The sequence below is a fragment of the Manis javanica genome, chromosome 12 (assembly GCF_040802235.1).
Source record: "Manis javanica isolate MJ-LG chromosome 12, MJ_LKY, whole genome shotgun sequence".
In the NCBI taxonomy this organism is placed as follows: domain Eukaryota; kingdom Metazoa; phylum Chordata; class Mammalia; order Pholidota; family Manidae; genus Manis; species Manis javanica.
In genome coordinates, this window is record NC_133167.1 from 71,108,684 (window position 1) to 71,134,266 (window position 25,583).

The 25,583-nt window shown below is 41.8% G+C and overlaps 1 protein-coding gene and 1 long non-coding RNA gene across 4 annotated transcripts in view; one reads left to right on the forward strand and one right to left on the reverse strand.

Moving 5' to 3' along the window:
* LOC118970556 (uncharacterized) overlaps positions 1-5,025 on the reverse strand; it is a 50,948-nt gene extending 45,923 nt beyond the window's left edge. The window contains exons 1-2 of the long non-coding RNA XR_005058613.2: positions 4,809-5,025; positions 2,996-3,065 (exon numbers count right to left, since the gene is read on the reverse strand). This is a non-coding gene — a long non-coding RNA (uncharacterized lncRNA). The remainder of the gene's footprint in view (positions 1-2,995; positions 3,066-4,808) is intronic.
* A 58-nt stretch (positions 5,026-5,083) lies between these two features.
* Positions 5,084-25,583, forward strand: part of GPAT4 (glycerol-3-phosphate acyltransferase 4) — a 70,427-nt gene continuing 49,927 nt past the window's right edge. For 2 of the 3 annotated variants that reach the window (XM_037008505.2, XM_037008506.2), the window contains exon 1: positions 5,098-5,214. Coding sequence is in view for 1 of the 3 variants with exons in the window: in XM_037008507.2 (XP_036864402.2) it covers positions 5,086-5,214 (129 nt within the window). In the remaining 2 variants the exon portion in view is untranslated. Of the gene's footprint in view, positions 5,215-25,583 lie in introns of all 3 variants that reach the window. The other variant, XM_037008507.2, reaches the window with a different exon arrangement.

Here is a 25,583-nt window from a genome sequence, read left to right on the forward strand (position 1 = left end):
TTAGTTCTGTTAGTATTTGCTTCACATATGCTGGTGCTCCTGTATTGGGTGCATATATATTTAGAATGGTTATATCCTCTTGTTGGACTGAGCCCTTTATCATTATGTAGTGGCCTTCTTTATCTCTGGTTACTTTCTTTGTTTTGAAGTCTATTTTGTCTGATATTAGTACTGCAACCCCTGGTTTCTTCTCACTGTTGTTTGCCTGAAATATGTTTTTCCATCCCTTGACTTTTAGTCTATGCTTATCTTTGGGTTTAAGGTGAGTTTCTTGTAAGCAGCATATAGATGGGTCTTGCTTTTTTATCCATTCTATTACTCTATGTCTTTTTATTGGTGCATTAAGTCCATTTACATTTAGGGTGACTATTGAGAGATATGTACTTATTGCCATTGTAGGCTTTAGATTCGTGGTTACCAAAGGTTCAAGGTTAGCTTCTTTAGTATCTTACTGCCTAACTTAGCTCGCTTATTGAGCTGTTATATACACTGTCTGGAGATTCTTTTCTTCTCTCCCTTCTTATTCCTCCTCCTCCATTCTTCATATGTTGTGTGTTTTGTTCTGTGCTCTTTTTAGGGGTGCTCCCATCTAGAGCAGTCCCTGTAGGATGCCCTGTAGAGGTGGTTTGTGGGAAGCAAATTCCCTCAGCTTTTGCTTGTCTGGGAATTGTTTGATCCCACCATCATATTTAAATGATAGTCGTGCTGGATACAGTATCCTTGGTTCAAGGCCCTTCTGTTTCATTGCATTAAGTATATCATGCCATTCTCTTCTGGCCTGTAGGGTTTCTGTTGAGAAGTCTGATGTTAGCCTGATTGGTTTTCCTTTATAGGTGACCTTTTTCTCTCTAGCTGCCTTTAAAACTCTTTCCTTGTCCTTGATCCTTGCCATTTTAATTATTATGTGTCTTGGTGTTGTCCTCCTTGGATCCTTTCTGTTGGGGGTTCTGTGTAATTCCATGGTCTGTTCGATTATTTCCTCCCCCAGTTTGGGGAAGTTTTCAGCAATTATTTCTTCAAAGACACTTTCTATCCCTTTTCCTCTTTCTTCCTCTTCTGGTATCCCTATAATACGAATGTTATTCCTTTTTTATTGGTCACATATTTCTCTTAGTGTTGTTTCATTCCTGGAGATCCTTTCATCTCTCTCTATGTCAGCTTCTATACGTTCCTGTTCTCTGGCTTCTGTTCCTTCAATGGCCTCTTGCATCTTATCCATTCTGCTTATAAATCCTTCCAGGGATTGTTTCACTTCTGTGATCTCTTTCCTGACATCTGTGATCTCCTTCCGGACTTCATCCCACTGCTCTTGCATTTTTCTCTGCATCTCATCCCACTGCTCTTGCATTTTTCTCTGCATCTCATCCCATTGCTCTTGCATTTTTCTCTGCATCTCTGTCAGCATGTTCATGATTTTTATTTTGAATTCTTTTTCAGGAGGACTAGTTAGGTCTGTCTCCTTCTCAGGTGTTGTCTCTGTGATCTTTGTCTGCCTGTAGTTTTGCCTTTTCATGGTGATAGAGATAGTTTGCAGAGCTGGTACAAGTGACCGCTGGAAGAGCTTCCCTTCTTGTTGGTTTGTAGCCTTTTCCTGGGAGAATAGCGACCTCTAGTTGCTTGTGCTGGGCAGCTGTGCGCAGACAGGGCTTCTGCTTCCTGCCCAGTTGCTTTGGGCTTTATCTCCGCTGTTGCTGTGGGCTTGGCCTGGCTGGGGCTGTTCCTCCAAAATGGTGGAGCCCCGTTGGAGGGGGAGCGGCCAGGAGGCTATTTATCTCCGTAAGGGGCCTCTGTGCTCCCTGCTGCCCAGGGGGTTAGAGTGCCCAGAGATCCCCAGATTCCCTGCCTCTGGTCTAAGTGACCTGTCCTGCCCCTTTAAGATTTCCAAAAAGCACTCTCCAAACCAAAACAACAACAGCAACAATGAGAGAGGTTACAGAAAGAAAGAGAAAAAAAAAAAAAAGGAAAAAAAAGGAAAAAACAAGCGATTTTTTTTTTTTTTTTTTTTTGTCCTCAGGTGCTGGTCCCAGGCACCTGCTCACTGGTCCTGCTGCCCTGTCTCCCTAGCACCAGGGTCCCTGTCCTTTCAAGGCTTCCAAAAAGCACCCACCCACCGGTCCCGCAGGGAAGGAACGCTAGATATTCTTTGTCCTCAGGCACTGGTCCCAGGCACCCGCTCACCAGTCCCGCCGCCCTGCCTCCCTAGCACCGGGGTCCCTGTCCCTTCAAGGCTTCCAAAAAGCACTCGCCAAAAAGAGAGAAAAAAAAGGGGAAAAACGCACGATTTCTTCCGTCCTCAGGTGCTGGTCTCAGGCACCCACCCACCGGTCCCACAGGGAAAAATGCGGGATATTCTTTGTCCTCAGGTGCCAGTCCCAGGCATCCGCTCACCAGTCCCGCCGCCCTGCCTCCCTAGCACCGGGGTCCCTGTCCCTTTTAGGCTTCCAAAAAGCACTCGCAGAAAAGAGAAAACAAAAGGGGGAAAAACGTGCGATTTCCTCTGTCCTCAAGTGCCGGTCTCAGGCACCCGCCCACCGGTCCCGCAGGGAAAAACGGGGGATATTCTTTGTCCTCAGGCGCCAGTCCCAGCCACCCGCTCACCAGTCCCGCCACCCTGACTCCCTAGCACTGGGTTCCCCGTCCCTTCAAGGCTTCCAAAAAGCGCTCGCCAAAAAGAGAAAAAAAAAAAAAAAAAAAAAAAAAAGAGGGAAAAACGCGCAACCTCCTCCGTCCTCAGGCACCGGTCTCAGGCACCCGCCCGCCGGTCTCGCAGGGAGAAACGCGGGATATTCTTTGTCCTCCGGCGCCGTTCCCAGGCACCTCCTCACCGGTCCCGCCACCCTGCCTCCCCAGCAACGGGGGCCCGTCCCTCTAAGGCTTCCAAAAAGCGCTCGCCAAAAAAAAAAAAAAAAAAAAAAACCGCTCCGGTTTCTCTCCACCCGCCGGGAGCCGGGGGGAGGGGCGCTCGGGTCACGCCGGGCTGGGGCTTGTATCTTACCCCCTTCACAAGGCGCTGGGTTCTTGCAGGTGTGGATGTGGTCTGGATGTTGTCCTGTGTCCTGTGGTCTCTATTTTAGGAAGATTTTTCTTTGTTATATTTTCATAGCTCTATGTGTTTTTGGGAGGAGATTTCCACTGCTCTACTCACGCCGCCATCCTGGCTCCTCAAGGAACATTATTTTTACTAGGCTCCTCCCTTCACCAAGTCCCCCCCACAAACCCCATTACAGTCACTGTCCATCAGCATAGTAAGATGCTGTAGAGTCACTACTTATCTTCTCTGTGTTGCACAGCCCTGCCCGTGCCTCCCCCCACATTATACATGCTAATCGTAATGCCCCCTTTCTTTTTGCTCCCCCTTCCCACCCATCCTCCCCAGTCCCTTTTCCTTTGGTAACTGTTAGTCCATTCTCGGGTTCTGTGATTCTGCTGCTGTTTTGTTCCTTCAGTTTTTGCTTTGTTCTTATACTCCACAGATGAGTGAAATCATTTGGTACTTGTCTTTCTCTGCCTGGCTTATTTCACTGAGCATAATACCCTCTAGCTCCATCCATGTTGTTGCAAATGGTAGGATTTGTTTTCTTCTTATGGCTGAATAATATTCCATTGTGTATATGAACCGTATCTTCTTTATCCATTCATCTACTGATGGACACTTAGGTTGCTTCCATTTCTTGGCTATTGTAAATAGTGCTGCGATAAACATAGGAGTGCATCTGTCTTTTTCAAACTGGGCTGCTGTATTCTTAGGGTAAATTCCTAGAAGTGGAATTCCTGGGTCAATACTTCTATGTTTTGATTGGTTCTGGGGATAAGAAAGGGGACCAGATATAAAACCTGAAGGGTATTTAAAATGGTGGTAGCAATAGCAGACACAAAAATGTAGGATGTCCTGTTGTTTTTTTTTTAATGGAACTTAATGTCGGTAAAGATTAAATGTGACGATGCATTATTCAACTTTGTATCTTTGGGACCCTGGCAAAAATCAGCCGTCTAGGAAGGACTCCATGAAGTTTCTTAAATGAATGTATAAATGATCAAGTTCATGAATATGTGACAAGTCCCAAATAGGTGGGGTGACATTTAGTGCAGGGATGAGTGGTCTAGTGTTTTGGAGGAGAGGCATCATTCATAGTCAGATTGTGAGTTCTAAGAATGTGGACTTTACCCTCAGAGTTTAGTACCAGTTTATTTTGCATAGTTCAGCAATCTGACAGCAATATGCAGAATAAAGCAAGTGGGATGGCTTGGTACTGGAGGCAAAAATGTCTTTTAAGAACTGGAAGGAAAAGAGCGCATTTTTTCTTTAAGGAGATCCAATTTTAGGGAAGGTAAGTTTGGTTTAGGCATTTGAAGCCTTAAGAGATGGTGAGAAGTACACGGGCTTCAGCAGGACCCAGCTAAGCTTTCGTTAAGAGATCGGATCCAGGTTGAGGTTTCGATGTTTTTTTTTTCAAGCTGAGAGGGAACAACACGGAGACCGACTTCACCAACCCCTTGAACACCTTGGCTTCACCAGTTAAGGTAAATAAGCCTCAGGGATGGCGGTGGCGGTGGCCGTGACGGCAGCTAACGTTTCCTGGCAGTGCCAGGCCGAGAGTTCGGTTCTCTACGTACACAACTGTATACCACTACTACTCACCAAAGGACGACAAGATAATTTAGTGGCTCAGACCTCTTCTCGCTAATCAGTGCTGATTTCACCCTCTCCAGAACCCATACGAGTGTACCCAGGGGTGGTAGCCAGTAGTCAGGCCCAGACGCAGCTCAGAAACGTGCAGAGACACGTCTTTAGGAAGCGCTCTCCTTACCGGAGCAGGGCTCCCAGGGAACGCGCCACGGAGAGAGAAAGGCGAGCCGGCCCCGGACGCACAAGCACCAGGCTGGGCAGCGCCTGGGCCGTCCGGGACAGCTGCACTCCGCCCGCCAGCAGGATGGTCAGTGGGGACGCCGCGGGTCCCGGGCGTGCCTACCGAGCACAGACAACGCGGCGCCCTGCCCGGCCCCGCCTCCCCGCTCTCCCGGCGCACGGGTGCGGGCGTGATTAGACGGCGGACTGGGAGTGGGTGGGACGCCGGGGTCACGTCAATGCGCCATAGACAAAGGTCGGGCGCGCGCACGTCCTTACGCACGCCTCGGTCGGCGGCGGCGGGCGAGCGCGGGCGGGACCGTCAACGGAGGGGCTTGGAGCCCGGCAGCCCGGCAGCCCGGCGGCCGGTGAGTGGGACTCAGTCGGCCCCTCCGGAAGGCCACTGGCCTCGGGGGAGCTGAGAGCGGGGCGTGGGGCATGGGGTTCGGGGCCGGCCGCCCCGCGCGGGCCCTGTGGGCCGGGGACGCCCTCGCTACGGCGCCCGGCGTCGGGAGGCACCACTGCCGCTTCCCGGGGTTTCCCGGCCGCAGTGGAAGCGTCGGCGCCCCTCCCTGCAGCCCGCCGCCGCCGCTCCCTTCCCTCCGCCCCCTTCCCGCCCCCGGGCGCGCGGCAGGCCTTTGGAGCTGGGCGCCCGCGGCGGCGGGTGAGCTGGAGGGCGACATCTGGCCCGGGAGCGCCTCCCCGCCAGCGTCTTAGGGCCTGAGGCTTCCCTGGTGTGGTCGTATCCCTTTTCCTCCAGAGGAACCCCGTTTTTCGTTCTTTAGGATGTCTCAACCGCCGAAATCCCTTGCCTTTCCTTTTTTAATCTCAGGGAGCCTTGTATTTTTCCTCACTTTCCGTTTCACATAGGGCTTTAACTTTGTGGTTGAAAGTTAGGGGAAATTGGCTGTAGGAAACACACAGTGTAACCCTGTGGAAGTAAGCCCCATACTGTGCTAGGATCAGTGCCTCTCATGCTCTTGCTCTCTGCCGTTATTCTTCATTGATAGCCTTCTTGAGATCATTTCCTTTCTGGTTCATTTTCCTTAATTTTGGCTGAATTTTGAGTACTTCTGCTTAGTTTCATGTCTTGGAGACTACCTCAACCCGAGGGAAATGGTGTGCAGAACAGTTATCCTTACGCCAAAGGTTGTGTAGAAAGGAGTCCAGTAATAATGCCAGTCCAGGATTCTTTGCTCACTTTGACAGTGTTGTTGTTCTTAACTGTATGGTGGAGGATTTCAGACACACAAAAACAGTAATCCATCCGCAACAACTCAACTTATGTCCTATCCATTTCCCCTTCCCTTATAGCTCTGCTATCCCTTAATCCTCGATAGCAAAAGTAACTTGAGATTAGACATAAAAATCTTACTATGTATGAAATCATAATGTACTTTTTGGGGCACATAGTCTGCTGTTTTAAGTCCTTCAACTAAGAAACATGTAATAGCATTGGAGAAGGATGAGTAAAAGGGTATCTAAAATGACCAGGCTGCTAGAGGACAGGTTAAAACAAAAAGTCTTTTAGGTCTGAATGGGAACTTCTGGGTCATCTTGTCTAACTTCCATTTTTGATGCGGTCCAGAGAGGTACAGTGACTTGTCCAGATCTACAGGGAATGAGAGGCGGGCCTGAAGCTAGAATCTCCCAGCTCCACACCCAGTCATTCTGCTGTACCACATGACTTGCCTTTACGTTGTTCCGTCAGGAAAGCAATGTGTGGAAGAGCTACGACTGAAAACTCTTGAAGGGTTTGGATGGGTAAATAGGAACTCTTCCACCAGTTTCTGGAATCACAAAACCGGGGGGGTATGTCTTAAATTATTTTCTAAACTGAATTTGGGACAAATGGGCAATTCTAATCATACTTTCGGAAACATGGGAAGATTCTGACATTCCAAGGGGAATGCCAGACTGAGCATAAGAACAAGCTTTAAAAGATTTAGATAACATTCACAGCTGTTTGATAAAGAGTTACAAGGGAAACTGGAGTCATTTTGGTGTGCAGCCCTGATGTTTTGCTCTCCTTAGCAGAGAAAACAGCCTCACCTTCCCGTAAACCATCCTCTTACCATTAACAGATAAAAATCTGGACTGGGAGGATCATGGGTTAGGCTTTTTATTTTGCATACAAAGTCATGGTATGCATTTCCTAGCATATTTTACACTGTTAAATTTTCTTATTTTAAGACAGGTAAATTCAGTACTTGTACTTGTTCCTCAATTTTCTTATTCTTAAAATGGGGATATTCTACCTCCAAGAAATGCTGTAAACAGGGAATTTTTGTATGTAGAGTTCTTTGAGCTTGCTTGTAAGTACAATTTATATAATGTGACATAATTGTTTATAAACTTATTTTCGGGATGGACTTTATTTTCTGAGTTTGTGACCTAAATACAATAGTTGTCATGCACATCCAGCTTATGGAAATAGCCACCGAAATAACAGCATCTGGGTGTCTTGGGAAATCATTACCCTGAAGACATGGAAGTCGGGGAGATGGCGTGGTGTATGTGTGAGTGTGTGTCCATACGCCCGTCCATGGGTCCCTTTCCATGGTGTCAGAAAGAGTGGTGTGGTCAGTCTCAGGATTCTAGCCTAACGTAATAATGATTTCTGCTAAAGAATAAAACCGCTTCTCTCATCTGTGTGCACATCACAGAAGGTTCTCTTTTAGTAAAAAAAATCTCTTGCTTCCTGGAGATAGAAGCCAGAGATTATTTGTTCTCAGTTAAGCTTGAATTGTATTGCAGAATTAAATAAAATAGAACCTCATTATGACATGTCATTTACTTCTTTCTGTATCATTTTGCTCATGGGGAGAACTTGATCATCACCAATTCCAGTTTATCACTAATCTGCATAATTCAATAGGCTGATGAATGCTTTTTAAGAGCACAGAATTTTAGATTTAGTAGGAGAGTTAGAAGGCTTTGCATTTTTCCTAACTCCTTTAAGTTACTCCTTCTCCTATAAAACAGACCCATACACATGCCCACGCCACACAGTCACAGAGGCTTGTCTCCTTTCTTTTGGCACTCTTTATTTTACCTGTGTAATAGTCGTCAGTTGGTTTGGATTGAACCGTAAGCTCAAGATCTGCAATATTGAGTGACACTTTATAAAAAGTAGGAGCAAATGAACTTCTGTTGACATTTTGAATTAAAAGAAAACTGGTGAGGAAACAAATCCAGGGAAGCTACAGGACTTGTGGACCAGATAGTAATAGAGCTGTGCCTGACACCTGGGAAGACTCCTGAGTTCCGGTTCTAAGGCCCTTCCTTGTACCATGTTTTCATACCTCAGAGGAACTGGGAGGGAAAATATATTATTTTCAGGATGTACTTTAAAAGTTGATCAGTGCTACCCAATGGAAATATAAAACAAGTCACGTATATCATTTAAAAATTTAATAGTAATGCGGTCTTTTACATTCATTTTTTTCATACCAAGTTGTTGAAATCTGATGTGTATTTTATATTTATAGTACATTTCAATCTGACTAACCACACTTCAAGTGCTTGTAAGACACGTGGTTAGTGGCTACTGTGCTAGCACAGAACCACGGTCAGCTGAACATAAAGATGAAGGAGCATTTTATGTTTTCAGTGATGATCAGTTCTAAGATTAGAGCTTGTGGTTGTGGTCATTGGGTTTTTTCTTTATGTTTTAGTGATTTTTCTCTGCACACTTAGTAATGTTTTGAGTTTATGGCAAGTTGAACAAAGAAGTCTGAGGTTCACAAATTTCGACCCTTGTGATGAAGTGCTTTCTCTTTTTTTAGGATCAGTTTTTTTTTTTAAAACCATCCTAACCAGTTTTAAGTGTGAAGTTCAATAGTGATGTTTTCTCATTTTAAATACCACTGCTTAATTATTGAGGGGGGGGAGCTTGAATTTAAAAAAAATAGTCAGTAACAAAACTCAGTATAAAAATAACATAACAAAAATTGGTAAAAGATTTGACCACTCGGCTAAAGAAGAGTATGGATGGCAGAAAAGCACATGAAAAGATGCTCAATCTCATTTGTGATTCATTAGGGAAATGCAAATTAAACTATGGATACCACATCATCTCTATTAGAATGTCTAAAATGAAAAAGACTGATGATATCAAGTATTGGTAAGGATGTAGAGCAAATGGAACTTTCATGCACTCTTGATGAGAATGCAAAATGGTACAACCAGGTTAGAAAGCAGATAGGCAGCTAAACACACACCTACGTAGACTCAGTGATTTCTACTCATTTACCCAGGAGGAAAGTGTCTGTGCATACAATAGCTTTGTATATAGTAGCTTTATTTGTAATAGTCCCAGACTGAAACAACCCAAATGTCCCTCAGTGGATGAATGGATAAACAAATGGTGGTAGATAACATACAATGGAAAACAGCCCAGCAGAGAAAAATAATTAACTGTTTGACACATGCAGCAACATGAATGATTCTCAGGATAATTATGCTGAATGAAATAAATCAGTCAAAAAAGATTTTTGAAAAAAAAGAAAAAGGATGGAAAGTTGCTTTATTTTATTGCACTGCACAGGTATTGTGGTTCTTACAAATTGAAGATTTGTGCAACCCTGCATCAAGCAAGTCTTGGTGCCATTTTTCTAGTGGCATTTGCTTGTGTCCTGTCTCTCACATTCTGGTAATTCTTGAAATATTTCAGACTTTTTCATTGTTTTATCTGTTGTGATCTGTGATGAGTGATTACAACTTCCGAAATCTCAGCTGATGGTTAGCATTTTTTAGCAATAGAGTATTATTAAATTAAGGTATGTACATTATATGCTGTTGCACATTTAAACTATAGTACAGTGTAAACAAGTTTTATGTGCCCTGGGAAACCAAAAATTGGGTCTTACAGCCTCAGCAAATCAAATTGTCATTTCTTAAACTGATGGCCCCAGAATATCACAATATTCTATAGCCTTTGTCCTTGTTTTTCTTTTCCAGCTTGGAAGACACACATTGCTTCCCTGTGAACTTAGTGCCATGTTACTCTATGACCCAGTCTTAACTGAAGTTAGGCCTTTCTAGGCAAGTAAGAGTAATGAAGGTCAGAATGACCTTAGTTAAGACCAAGACCCAGAAACTCACCATATTCCTGATTTTCTGGTGAGTGGAGTAATCCTTTAGCTTGTTATATCCTGGCTGTGTCTTGGACTGTTTATTTTACCCAGGCTGATGATGGCTGTATGTGTGGTCTTTGTTTTTCAGCACTTCAGGTTCACTTCAAGCTAGTAGCTCTGAGTGCTGTCTCTTTGGAAAATTACGCACTTTTCTTCCTATGCAGCAGCCTCCTGTTCAAGCAGATTTCTTGCACTCCACTACTCTGGTACACTTCACATTAATTTCACCCGAGTACACATCCCCTTTTTGTTGGTGCATGTTTGTTTATTTACCATCACATCAGAATTGGGGTATTTGATGGGTCTGTGTTGTAACAGGATAAAGTAGGAAAAATGAATAGCATCCCTTTTTAGTATAACCCACCTGAAAACTGAAAGGTCAGCCTGGGGAGCAGAAAACTGGTAGGCTGAGGAGATCCAAGTTCTAATTTTGCCTCTGTTACTGGCCAGGTTTGTGACTTGTCTTTTAACCCTTGCAAGACTCAGTTATTTGAGCCATAAAAAAGAGGTTGGATTAGAATTCTCAGTGATTGACTAATAAAGTTACAGTTTATTTTACTATTACTGCCTCCAGCATTGTGATGGTTAATGAGCAGTAGTGTGTTGGTAGAGCACTCTTGTGCCAAGCACCACTGACAGCATGCTGTGCTTCACATGTTCAGTCTTCACACCACCACCACCACAGGATACACGCTATTCCTGTTTTGCAGAGAAAACTGAAACATGGCAAGTTAATTTTTTCCTGAGGTCGTACAGCTAGAAGGTAATAGAGGCTTGTGTTGAAAGTAGCTTGTTGTATTTCCTGTGTGTTCAACCATCATGCTTTGCTTCTCTGACATTCTGTGATTTCAAGTAAAGACACGTAAGCCAAAAATCTTAGTTTAGTAATGAATTTTAAAAGACATATGATCTAACAATCATAATGTATCTGCTACCCTGCAGAATCCAGATACGGGTAAATACCTTCCTAAACAGCCTATTCTTTTTGAACGATTCAATCTTAAGATTCATGTTCTAATACATTGCTGAGATGCAGTTTACATACTATACAATTTACCCAGACTGTAAATTCTAAAGTGTATAAGTCTATGGTTTTTATTATATTTACAGATATGTGTAACCATTACCACAATTTTAGAATATTTTCATCAACTCAAAGAGAAACCTCATAGCGTCTACCTATTACTCCCTCCCCTATCTCCTCCTTAATTCTCCCCAGCCCTAAGTAACTACTAACTGACTTCCCATCTCTACATATTTAGATACATTATGGAATCACATAATATGTCATCATTTGTGACTGGCTTCTTTCACTTAGCATTATGTTGTTCACCTGTATTGTAGCACTTGTCAATACGTCATTCCTTTTTATGGCCAAATAATATTCCACTGTGTGGATAGGCCACATTTAATCAGTTGATGGATATTTGGATTCTTTCCACATTTGGCAATGCTGAATAATGCTGCTGTAAATGTTTGGGTACAGTTTTTGTATGTAGACAATTTTATTTCTCTTGAATATGTAACTGGGGGAGAACAGCTGGGTTGTATGGTAATTCCTTGTTTAACCATTTGAGGAACTACCAGACTGTTTCCCAAGGTGGCCATATGATCTTACACATCTACCAGCAGTTTATGAGGATTAGATGTTTAATAGTAAGTTAAAGTTTGCTCCTTGTAACTGCAAACCGTGATGTCGGTTCTCTCGTCTGAGGATGTCCAGAGCAAATCAGCTTTTCTAGGTGACAGTCAGCTTCAGCTGATCTCAGTACTCTCTAATGCTGAGTGGCTTCTACCCATTCTCATGGTTCTATGCCATAGTTTTAGATCTTCTTATCACTTTCTTACGTATGTACAGTGGTCCCCCTTCACCCACAGGGGTTATGTTTTAAGATACCTATGAATAGTATAGAAACCCTCTATGTACTGTGTTTTTCCTTGTACATACATACATATGATAGTTTAATTTACAAAGTAGGTACAGTGAGAAGTTAATAATAATAAACTAGAACAATTATAATATACTACAATGAAAGTTATGTGAATGTGTTCACTCTTGCTCAAAATACCTATTCATGCTGTACTCGCCCTTCTTGTGATGGTGTGAGATGCTGAAATGCTGTGTGATGAGATGAAGTGAGGTGAATGCTGTAGGCATTGTGGCCAGGCTTTAGGCTACTGCTGACCTCCTGGCACTGTTTGACCCTGGCTCTGGTTGACCACGGGTAACGGAAACGAGGAAAGCCAGACTGCAGGTCAGAGGTACTGCCATACTTCAGATTATCTATATGCTCTTCCCCTTGTTTTGCTTAGAGAATTAGGTACATTTTATTTACTTATGGGTAATTTGTAAAGATAGTGGGTTGTCTTCCCATTTTCTATTTTTCTTTGCTGTGTTAACTGTTAAGACCCCTTAACCCAGTAGTTCTCAACTCTGGTTACACATTAGAATCTTAAAAACAGAACCTGATCCCAACCATAGAGATTCTGATATATTTCATCTGGGCTGAGGCCCAGGTGATCCAGATGAGCATCCTTGGCCGAGAGCTCTGTAGTAGCTCTCGCATGGGTGCCATCTTTAAGCATCACACATTCCTTTTCCTGGTTTCTGGAGGCCTTATTTCCCCTCCATGTGCTCTGCAGACAGGCGTGGTGACTGCTTTGCCTCATCAGTCCACGGGCAGTTCCTGGATGGGACAGCATTCTCCAGCCCTTTGGGGGGGATTACAGGCACTTTTGGGCAGGAGTAGTAGTTGAAACATTTCTCGTTAGTGTGATGTCATGACTTCTTGGGAAATACTCTCAAATGCCCCTTCTCCTTCCTCGCACTGGAGCTTAGGATAATAATAATAATGACTGTTAATGTATTTTGAGTGTGTTTATCTTGTTCTAGGCACTGTGAAAATAGCTTACTATCTCATACTCTTTTCAACAGTCCTTTTAGTAGATATTGTTGAACAGAAGCTTAAAGAGATTAAGTAATTTACCCAGAGTCAACCCTCACACTACTAGCTAAGGGATAAAGTCGAGATTCAAACCCTGCTATGCTTTGTTTTGGTTTTTGAACCATAAGACTATTGTCTATTCAAAATGATAAGTACAGTTTTATGGTAAAGAGACCTCTCCCTTCTACCCTTAGAGGCAGCTACCATAACTAGTCTTGTGTGTATTTTTCCAGAGATATGTATCTTTGCAAATACATATACACTGTATATATTTTTCCTTTTCTTCTTCATAATTGGTATTTATTGTGGTCATTGTTCTGCATCTAACTGGGAGATTGTTGTTTAGCAGCATATGTAGATGTCTTGCTCTCTTTTTTTTAAACAGATGAATGGTATTCCATTGTATCCTCTATTAATGGATGTTGATGTTTCTTTAGATCTTGCAAACAATATCGCAGTCAGTAATCTTGCCTAGATAGCATTTTGTACGTGCTTCAGCAGGGTTCTCAGCCTTAGCACTATTGATTGACGTTTGGGGCTGCTTAATATGTTGTGGGAGGAGGTGGCTGTGTATTATAGGTCGTTTGGCAGCCCCTATCCTCTGTGTGCTAGGTGCCAATAACGTCCCATCCCAAGCTGTCACTCCCAGCAGTGTTTGAAGGTGTTTTCTCATTTTCACCAATCTGGTGGTTTATTAAAACTTTTGCCATCTCATGGTAGTTTTAGTTCACATTTCTCAGCTTTACACTAACCTTTCATTGAACACTTTGTGCTTGCTGGGCATGTAGTGTTTTTTGGCTTTGTGGGTTTGGTTTTTGGGGTTTGTGACATACTTTGAAAGGCCTCCTCTATTAGTCCTCTTAAAGCTTGGTATACCTAGACCTGAAAACAATCCTTTGGATTTCTCTGGTCATACTGAAATACTGATATGCCCCGTTTATTTACCGAGTCTGCTGTGTGCCTGGTGAGCTTTACAAATGCATTGTCCCTGTGTAGTTCATGCATTTATTTTTAATAAGAGGACACTTCTGCTTCAGTTGGTATGTGGCATCTCTGGACATATTCTGGTAGTCATAATCTCCTGAAGTAGGATGTGTCAGACAGAGCTAGCTGAAGAGAAGTATTTGATTCTGCAGCTAGGAATCATAATAGCCCCTGCCTTGTGACTGGGTCCGAATTGGGTTAAAAGCCTTGATTTAAATTCCCTTTTTCATTTTCTCTCCCAGAATCTCCTTCTTCTTAACAGTCATCAGAATGTGAAATTACGACTTTCTGTACACATATTTGCACAGTACTTGTGTCCAGGCATATTTATTCACCACTGTGTATAACGCCTAACATAATGTATGACACATAGTATGTACCCGTGCCCTATGACTATATATTGAATAAACTGTGAAAACTGAGGAGCCCTGGAAACTGGGTCATCTGGGGGCTATGGTCCTATATTTGCCATTAAGTGGGTTGAAGAGTTAGGTTAATGATGTGCTCTGTCACATTGCTAGGATGAAGGCTCAGAATTAGTTGGTGCTTATGTTTTTCTCTGGAACATTTGAACTGTTGGGGAACTTGGTGAGTTTGGCTGAAAGCTGTGCAAGTTAAGAGAATGAGTAAATACTCTGTTGAGCCAATACCTGCCCCTACCTCATGCTTAGAAAGTTACAGTTATATTTTCTTTCTTTCTTTTTTTAACAGCTTACCATCTGTATTTTAATCAGTCAATCAATTGATTATTTTATTGTGGTATCGTTGATACACAGTCTTATGAAGGTTTTACATGACCAACATGTGGTTACTACATTCACCCATATTATCAAGTCCTCTCCATACCCCATTGCAGTCACTGTCCATCAGTGTAATAAGATGCCACAGAGTCACTACTGGTTGCTCTGTGCTACACTATCTTCCCCGTAACCACCCCCCTCCAAATCATGTGTACCAATCATAATACCCCTCAATCCCCTTTTCCCTCCCCACCCCTCCCCTTTGGTAACCGCTAGTCCCTTCTAGGAGTCTGTGAGTCAGCAGCTGTTTTTTTCCTTCAGTTTTGCGTCATTCTTATACTCCACAAATGAGGGAAATCATTTGGTACTTGTCTTTCTTTGCCTGGCTTATTTCACTGAGCATAATACCTTCGAGCTCCATCCATGTTGTTGCAAATGGTGGGATTTATTTTTTTCTCATGGCTGAGTAGTATTCCATTGTATATATGTACCACATCTTTATCTACTATATGTACACATCTACTGATGGACACTTAGGTTGCTTCGATATCTTGGATATTGTAAATAGTGCTGTGATAAACATAGGGGTGCATATGTCTTTTTGAATCTGAGAAGTTGTATTCTTTGGGTATATTCCAAGAAGTGGGATTCCGGATTCAAATGGTATTTCTATTTTTAGTTTTTTGCGAAACTCCATACTGCTTTCCACAATGGTTGAAACATTCCCACCAGCAGTGTAGGAGGGTTGCCTTTCTCCGTATCCTTGCCAGCATTTCTTGTTCCTAGTCTTTTTGATGCTGGCCATCCTTACTGATGTGAGGTGATATCTCATTGTGGTTTTAATTTGTGTTTCCGTGATAATTAGTAATATAATTATCTTTTCATGTGCCTGTTGGCCATCTGAATTAATTCTTTGGAGAATTGTCTGTTCATATCCTCCACCATTTTTTAATTGGGTTATTTCTTCTTTGGTTGTTGAGGCATGTGAGTTCTTTATATATTTTGGATGTTAACTCCTTGTTGGATATGTCGTTTACAAATGTATTCTCCCATACTGTAGGGTGTCTTTTTGTTCTGTTGATGGTGTTCTTTGCTGTACCGAAGCTTTTTAGTTTGATGTAGTCCCATTTGTTCATTTTAGCTTTTGTTTCCCTTGTCCGAGGAGACGTGTTCAGGAAAAAGCTGCTCATGTTTATATTCGGGAGATTTTTGCCTATATTTTCTTCTAAGAGTTCTATGGTTTCATGGCTTACATTCAGGTCTTTGATCCATTTCAAGTTTACTTTTGTGTATGGGGTTACACAATAATCCAGTTTCATTCTCTTGCATGTAGCTGTCCAGTTTTGCCAACACCAGTTGTTGAAGAGGCTGTCATTTTTTCATTGTATGTCCATGGTTCCTTTATCATATATTAATTGATAATATATGCTTGGGTTTATATCAGGATTCTCTAATCTGTTCCATTGGTCTATGGGTCTGTTCTTGTGCCAGTACCAAATTGTCTTGATTACTGTAGCTTTCTAGTAGAGCTTGAAGTCAGGGAGCATAATCCTCCCAGCTTTATTCTTCCTTCTCAGGATTGCTTTGGCTATTCGGGGTCTTTTGGGGTTCCATATGAATTTTTGAACTATTTGCTGTAGTTCATTGAAAAATGTTCTTGGTATTTTGATAGGGATTGCATTGAATCTATAGAATGCTTTAGGCAGGATGGCCATTTTGACAATATTAATACGTCCTATCCACGAGCATGGGATGTATTTCCATTTATTGGTATCTTCTTTAATTTCTCTCATGAGTGTCTTGTAGTTTTCAGAGTATAGGTCTTTCACTTCCTTGGTTAGGTTTATTCCTAGGTATTTTATTCCTTTTGATGCAGTTGTGAATAGAATTGTTTTACTGATATCTCTTTCTGCTAGTTCATCGTAAGTGTATACGAATGTATCAGATTTCTGTGTATTAATTTTGTATCCTGCAACTTTGCAGAATTCAGATATTAGATCTACTAATTTTGGGGTGGATTCTTTAGGGTATTTTATGCACAATATCATGTCATCTGCAAACAGTGACAGTTTAACTTCTTCTTTACCAGTCTGGATGCCTTTTATTTCTTTCTTTTTTTAAAAAATTAATTAATTAATTAATTTTGTTGTCCTTAATCTACAATTACATGAAGAATATTATGTTTACTACAGGTCCCCCCTTCACCAAATCCCCCCCACAAACCCCATTACAGTACTGTCCATCAGCGTTGTAAGATGCTGTAGAATCACTGCTTGTCTTCTCTGTGTTGCACAGCCCTCCCCATGCCCCGCCCCACATTATGCATACTAATCGTACTGTCCCCTTTCTTTTTCCCCCACCCTTTTCCCTCCCTTTCTCCCCAGTCCCTTTCCCTTTGGTAACTGTTAGTCCTTTCTTAGGTTCTATGATTCTGCTGCTGTTTTGTTCCTTCAGTCTTTCTTTGTTCCTATAGTCTTTGGGTTTGAGGTGAGTCTCTTGTAAGCAACATAGAGATGGGTCTTGCTTTTTTATCCAGTCTATTATTCTGTATCTTTTGATCGGTGCAATCAATCCATTTACATTTAGGGTGATTTTTGAAAGATAAGTACTTATTGCCATTGCGGGCTTTAGATTCATGGTTGTCAAAGGTTCAAGGTTAGCTTCTTTAGTATCTTATTGTCTAACTTAACTCGCTTATTGAGCTATTTTAAACACTGGTCATTCTTTATTTTTCACCCTTTTTATTCCTCCTCCTCTGTTCTTTATATGTTGGTTGTTTAATTCTGTGCTCTTTTGTGCTTCCTTTAACGGCTTTTGTGGTTAGTTGATTTTATTTTTTGCCTTTAGTTAGTATTTGGTTGGTCTGCTTTCTTTGCTGTGATTTAATTTTCTCTGGTGACATCTATTTAGTCTCAGGAGTGCTCCCATCTAGAGCAGTCCCTCTAAAATACCCTGTAGAGGTGGTTTGTGGGAGGCAAATTCCCTCAACTTTTGCTTGTCTGGGAATTGTTTAATCCCTCCTTCATATTTAAATGATAATCGTGCTGGATACAGTATTCTTGGTTCAAGGCCCTTCTGTTTCATTGCATTAAATATATCATGCCATTCTCTTCTGGCCTGTAAGGTTTCTGTTGAGAAGTCTGATGATAGCCTGATGGGTTTTCCTTTGTAGGTGACCTTTTTCCTCTCTCTAGCTGCCTTTAAAACTCTGTCCTTCTCCTTGATCTTTGCCATTTTAATTATTGTGTGTCTTGGTGGTGTTCTCCTTGGGTCCTTTCTGTTGGGAGTTCTGTACACTTCCATGATCTGATCGATTATTTCCTCCCCCAGTTTGGGGAAGTTTTCAGCAATTATTTCTTCAAATACACTTTCTATCCCTTTCTCTCTCTCTTCTTCTTCTGGTACCCCTATAATGCGGATATTGTTCCTTTTGGATTGGTCACACAGTTCTCTTAATATTGTTTCATTTCTGGAGATCCTTTTATCTCTCTCTGCGTCAGCTTCTGTGCGTTCCTGTTCTCTGGTTTCTATTCCATCAATGGCCTCTTGCATCTTATCCATTCTGTTTATAAATCCTTCCAGAGATTGTTTCATTTCTGTAATCTCCTTCCGGACATCATCCCTTAGCTCTTGCATGTTTCTCTGCAGCTCCATCATCATGGTTATGAGCTTTATTTTTAATTCTTTTTCAGGAAGACTGGTTAGGTCTATCTCCTTTTCAGGGTTTGCCTCTGTGATCTTGGTCTGTATCAATTTCTTCTGCCTTTTCATGGTGATAGATATATTTGTGGGGAGCTGGCGCGTGTGTTGGGTAAGAGAAAGTCCCTTCTTGCCAGTTTGTGGCCTTCTTCTCCTGGGAGAACAGCGGCCTCTAGCGGTTTGTGCTGGGCAGCTGCGTACAGACGGGGCTTCTGATCTTGCCTGGCCACTATGGAGTTTAGTGCTGCAGTTGCTGTGTGCGTGACCTGCCTCAGGCTGCTTCTCAAATATGGCGGAGCCATGTCGGAGGGGGAACAGGCAGGAGGCTGCTTATCATGGTGAGGGGCCTCCATACTGCGCTGCAGGGGTTTGGGTGCCCATAGTTCCCCGTGATTCCCAGCTGCTGGGCTAAGTGTCCTGGGGCACTTCCGTCCAGCTGTGGGGTCCCTGTCCCTTTAAGACTTTCAAAAAGCACTCGCTTTTCTTTGTCCCGGGGGCACCGGCTGCGGGGACCCGCTCACAGGTCTTACTGTCCCGTTCCCCTAGTTTCCAGCACTCCACGCACGCACTGTGTGTCTGCGCTCTGGTGCACATGGCTAGGGCTGAGTGATTAGGATTCCTGGGCTCCCTTTCCCTCCCTGCTCTGACTCCTCTCCTCCCGCCGGGAGCTGGGGTGAGGGGCGCTCAGATCCTGCCAGGCTGCGGCTTGTATCTTACCCCCTTCGCGAGGCACTGGGTTCTCGTGGGTGTGGATGTAGTCTGGCTGTTGTCCTGTGTCTTCTGGTCTCTCTTTTAGGATTAGTTGTATTTGTTGTATTTTCAAAAATATATATGGTTTTGGGAGGAGATTTCCACTGCTCTACTCATGCCACCATCTTGGTTCTCCGCCTTTTATTTCTTTGTGTTGTCTGATTACTGTGGCAGAGACCTCCAGAAGTCTGTTGAATGAAAGTGGGGAGAGTGGGCATCCTTGTCTTGTTCCCGATCTTAAAGGAAAAGCTTTCAGCTTCTTGTTGTTTAGTATGATGTTGGCTGTGGGTTTGTCATATATGGCCTTTATTATGTTGAGGTACTTGCCCTCTATACCCATTTTGTTGAGAGTTTTTTTTTTTATTAAAGTGTGATTGATATACACTCTTATGAAGGTTTCACATGAAAAAACAATGTGGTTAGTACATTTACCCAATTATCAAATCCCCACCCATACCCCAATGCAGTCACTGTCCATCAGTGCAGCAAGTTGCTAGAGGTCCACTATGTCCCTTCTCTGTGATACACTGTTCTCCCCGTGATCCCCCACACCATGTGTACTAAACATAATACCCCTCAGTCCCTTTCTCCCTCCCTCCCCACCAGGCCACCCACACCCCTCCCCTTTGGTAACCACTAGTTCATTCTTGGAGTCTCTGAGTCTGATGCCATTTTGTTCCTTCAGTTTTGCTTCATTGTTATACTCCACAAATGAGGGAAATCATTTGGCATTTGTCTTTCTCTGCTTGGCTTATTTCACTGAGCATAATGTCCTCCAGCTCCATCCATGGTGTTGCAAATGGTAGGATTTGTTTCTTTCTTATGGGTGAATAGTATTCCATTGTATATATGTACCACCTCTTCTTTATCCATTCATCTACAGATAGACACTTAGGTTGCTTCCATATCTTGGCTATTGTAAAAAGTGCTGTGATGAACATAGGGTGCATATGTTTTGTTGAATCTGAGAAGTTGTTTTCTTTGGGTATATTCCAAGAAGTGGGATTCCGGGGTCAAATGGTATTTCTATTTTTAGTTTTTTTGAGGAACCTCCATATTGCTTTCCACAATGGTTGAACTAGCTTACATTCCCACCAGCAGTGTACGAGGGTTCCCCTTTCTCTGCATCCTCACCAACATTTGTTGTTCTTAGTCTTTTCAATGCTGGCCATCCTTACTGGTGTGATGTGATATCTCATTGTGGTTTTAATTTGCATTTCCTTGATGATTAGTGATGTGGAGCATCTTTTCATGTGTCTGTTGGCCATCTGAATTTCTTCCTTGGAGAACCATCTCTTCATATCCTCTGCCCATATGTTAATCGGGTTATTTGCTTTTTTGGGTGTTGAGGTGTGTAAGTTCTTTATATATTTTGGATGTGAACCCCTTGTTGGATATGTCATTTACAAATATATTCTCCCTACTGTAGGATGCCTTTTTGTTTTGTTGATGATGTCCTTTGCCGTACAAAAACTTTTTAGTTTGATGTAGTCCCATTTGTTCATTTTTGCTTTTGTTTCCCTTTCTCGAGGAGATGGGTTCAGGTAGAAGTTGCTCATGCATATATTCAGGAGATGTTTGCCTATGCTGTCTTCTAAGAGTTTTATGGTTTCATGACTTACATTCAAGTGTTTAATCCATTTCAAGTTTACTTTTGTATATGGGGTCAAACAATAATCCAGTTTCATTCTCTTGCATGTAGCTGTCCAGTTCTGCCAACACCAGTTGTTGAAGAGGCTGTCATTTCCCCATTGTATGTCCATGGCTCCTTTATCATATAGTAATGGATCATATATGGTTGGGTTTATATCAGGGCTCTCTAGTCTGTTCCATTGGTCTATGGGTCTGTTCTTGTGCCAATACCAAATTGTCTTGATTACTGTGGCTTTCTAGTAGAGCTTGAAGTTGGGGAGCGTAATGCTCCCCATATGGTTGTGGTTCCATATGAATTATAGGACGATTTTCTCTAGTTCGTTGAAGAATATTTTGGTATTTTGATAGGAATTGCATTGAATCTATAGATTGCTCTAGGCAGGATGACCATTTTGACAATATTAATTCTTCCTATCCATGAACATGGGATGTGTTTCCATTTATTGGTATCTTCTTTAATTTCTCTTAAGAGTGTCTTGTAGTTTTCAGGGTATAGGTCTTTCACTTCCTTGGTTAGGTTTATTCCTAGGTATTTTATTCTTTTTGATGTAGTTGTGAATGGAATTGTTTTGCTGATTTCTCTCTGTCCTAGTTCATTATTACTGTATAGGAATGCCACAGATTTCTGTGTATTAATTTTATATCCTGAAACTTTGCTGAATTCAGATATTAGATCTAGTAGTTTTGGAGTGGATTCTTTAGGGTTTTTTGTTTACGATATTATGTGATCTCCAAAAGGGACAGTTTAACTTCTTCCTTGCCAATCTGGATGCCTTTTATTTCTTTGTGTTGTCTGATTGCCGTGGCTAGGACCTCTAATACTATGTTGCATGGAAGTGGGGAAAGTGGGCATCCTTGTCTTCTTCCCAATCTTAAAGGAAAAGCTGTTAGCTTCTCGCTGTTAAGTATGCTGTTGGCTGTGAGTTTGTCATATATGGTCTTTATTATGTAGACGTACTTTCCCTCTATACCCATTTTGTTGAGAGTTTTTATCATGAATGGATGTTGAACTTTGTCAAATGCTTTTTTGGCATCTATGAAGATGATCATGTGGTTTTTTGTCCTTTTTGTTGATGAGGGGGATGATGTTGATGGATTTTCTAATAGTGTACCACCCTTGTATCCCTGGAATAAATCGTACTTGATCATGATGAATGATCTTTTTGATGTATTTTTGAATTTGGTTGCTAATATTTTGTTGAGTATTTTTGCATTTATGTTCATCAGAGATATTAGTCTGTAATTTTCTTTTTTTGTGGTGTCTTTGCCTTGTTTTTGATATTAGAATGATGCTGGCCTTGTAGAATGAGTTTGGAAGTTGCTCCCAACTTTCGATGATAGTCGCTGTGCCTACCATGGTGACCACGGGTAATGGAGAATCTTCTACTTTTTGGAAAACTTTAAGGAGGGATGGGTATCAAACTACATGTTTGATAAAATTCAGCAGTGAAGCCATCTTGACCAGGGATTTTTTTCTTAGTTAGTTTCTTTTATTACCAATTCAATTTTGTTGCTGGTAATTGGTCTGTTCAGATTTTCTGTTTCTTCCTGTGTCAGCCTTGGAAGGTTACATTTTTCTAGAAGGTTGTCCATTTCTTCTATCCAGTTTGTTAGCATATAATTCTTTGTATTTCTGTGGTGTCCTTAGAGATTTTTCCTTTCTCATTTCTGATTCTGTTTATGTGTGTGGACTCTCTTTTTCTTGATATGTCTGCCTAGGGGTTTATCTGTTTTGTTTATTTTCTCAAAGAACCAGCTCCTACTTTCAATGGTTCTTTCTATTGTTTTATTCTTCTTGATTTTACTTATTAATGCCCTAGTCTTTATTATGTCCCTCCTCCTACTGACTTTGGGCCTCATTTGTTCTTTTTCTAGTTTCATTAATTGTGAGTTTAGAATCTTCATATGGGATTATACTTCCCTCTTAGCACAGCCTTTGCTACATCCCACAGATTTTGTGGTGTTAAATTATTGTCATTTGTCTCCGTATATTGCTTGATCTCTGTTTTTATTTGGTCATTGATCCATTGATTATTTAGTAGCATATTGTTAAGCCTCCATGTGTTCATGGGCTTTTTTTTTTTTTTTTTTTTTGTATTTTTTTTTTTTTTGAGAGGGCATCTCATATTTATTGATCAAATGGTTGTTAACAACAATAAAATTCAGTATAGGGGGGTCAATGCTCAATGTACAATCATTAATCCATCTCAAGTCTAATTCTCGTTAGTCTCCAATCTTCTGAAGCATAACGAACAAGTTCTTACATGGTGAACGAATTCTTACATAGTGAATAAATTCTTACATGGTGAACAGTACAAGGGCCTTCATCACAGAAACTTTCGGTTTTGATCACGCATTATGACCTATAAACAATCAGGTCACATATGAATATTCGTTTGATTTTTGTACTTGATTTATATGTGGATCCCACATTTCTCCCTTTATTATTATTATTATTTTTATTTTTAATAAAATGCTGAAGTGGTAGGTAGATGCAAGATAAAGGTAGAAAACATAGTTTAGTGCTGTAAGAAGGCAAATGTAGATGATCAGATGATCAGGTGTGTGCCTATGGACTAAGTATTCATCCAGGCTAGACAAGGGCAGCAAAACATCCATGGATGCAGAAGATTTCTCTCAAAGCAGGGGGGGTGAGGTTCTGAGCCTCACCTCTGTGGATCCCCAAATTCTCACCTGATGGCCCCCCTGCGACTGTGCCTGTCTTAGGTTGTTCCTCCCTTGAGGAATCTTACCCGTCTCTGGCTAACCAGTCATCCTCCGGGGCCATACAGGGAAATGTAAAGTTGGTAAGTGAGAGAGAAGCCATATTGTTTGAAAAGGTTAGCTTTTTACTTCTTTGCAGATTTATGCCCTGTGGCTTCTATGCCCAGCACTTGTCTCGAGGTATCTTTACCACCTGCAGGAATTATGATACTCGGTAAATTCGATATGAGGCACGAATTCTATTTAAGGGTTGTAATTAGGAAGAAAGAAGAAAAGCTATAGATGTAGCATATGGAAGGAAACATGGGAGGATTCATTATTTCTTTGACATATCTTCTTGTAGAGTACCTTAAGTATGTATAGGTTTTAAACTACTGACTAATTTGCACACACATATTAACATAATAGGAATATGGTGACATAAACAAAGCAAATCTATAATTACCATCCATATCCAGTGAAGCCAAGAAAACCGTTTAGGCACCCTAGGCATCTGTGAAAATTTGTCTATGATATGATGGATATTGTCCAACTGTACTTGAACAGTCTGAGAGAAATCAGACAAATTAAAGCAGCCCATTTCTGGAATCTGTTCACATCCCATATGTTCTTTTAACCGTAGATAGTCTGTAGTCATAAGATTTTGGAGTGCTACACCTTGCACCCCTCACAACTCCTGGTTGAGTTCCAACAGTACAGATCCGGTCAAATTCGTTGTCTCACTGTATGCACATGCCAGCCTAGACATCTCTCTCCTCATTCCTATGGCAAGTCCAGGAGACGGTGGGCTGGATGCAGCCACAACTGCAGCATCGTCCAGATCCCTGTGGAGGCTTTTTGATGATCATCCCCCGGCACAAGTCCTCCAGAGAGTGCTGATGCCGGAAGCTCCTCCTCATATCGTAACTTAGTTCATTTTCTGGGTATCCAAGCTTGGCCTTGATATTCTGCATAGAAACAAACAGACCCTTTGCCCACACTTTGACATGCCCTCTATACCACTGTGCAGAACTCATTGGAGGTCAGCACACAGGAACTGCTTTTTTTTTTTTTTTTTTTTTGAGAGGGCATCTCTCATATTTATTGATCAAATGGTTGTTAACAACAATAAAATTCAGTATAGGGGGGTCAACGTTCAATGTACAATCATTAATCCATCTCAAGCCTAATTCTCGTCAGTCTCCAATCTTCTGAAGCATAACGAACAAGTTCTTACATGATGAACGAATTCTTACATAGTGAATAAATTCTTACATGGTGAACAGTACAAGGGCAGTCATCACAGAAACTTTCGGTTTTGATCATGCAGTATGACCTATAAACAATCAGGTCAAATATGAATATTCGTTTGATTTTTGTACTTGATTTATATGTTGATCCCACATTTCTCCTATTATTATTATTTTTTTATTTTTAATAAAATGCTGAAGTGGTAGGTAGATGCAAGATAAAGGTAGAAAACATAGTTTAGTGCTGTAAGAAGGCAAATGTAGATGATCTGATGATCAGGTGTGTGCCTATGGACTAAGTATTAATCCAGGCTAGACAAGGGCAGCAAGACATCCACGGATGCAGAAGATTTCTCTCAAAGCAGGGGGGGTGAGGTTCTGAGCCTCACCTCTCTTGATCCCCAAACTCTCACCTGATGGCCCCCCTGCGACTGTGCCTGTCTTAGGTTGTTCCTCCCTTGAGGAATCTTACCCGTCTCTGGCTAACCAGTCATCTTCCGGGGCCATACAGGGAAATGTAAAGTTGGTAAGTGAGAGAGAAGCCATATTGTTTGAAAAGGTTAGCTTTTTACTTCTTTGCAGATTTATGCCCTGTGGCTTCTATGCCCAGCACTTGTCTCGACGTATCTTTACCACCTGGAGGAATTATGATACTCGGTAAATTCGATATGAGGCACGAATTCTATTTAAGGGTTGTAATTAGGAAGGAAGAAGAAAAGCTATAGATGTAGCATATGAAGGAAACTTGGGAGGATTGATTATTTCTTTGACATATCTTCTTGTATAGTACCTTAAGTATGTATAGGTTTTAAACTACTAACTAATTTGCACACACATATTAACATAATAGGAATACGGTGACATAAACAAAGCAA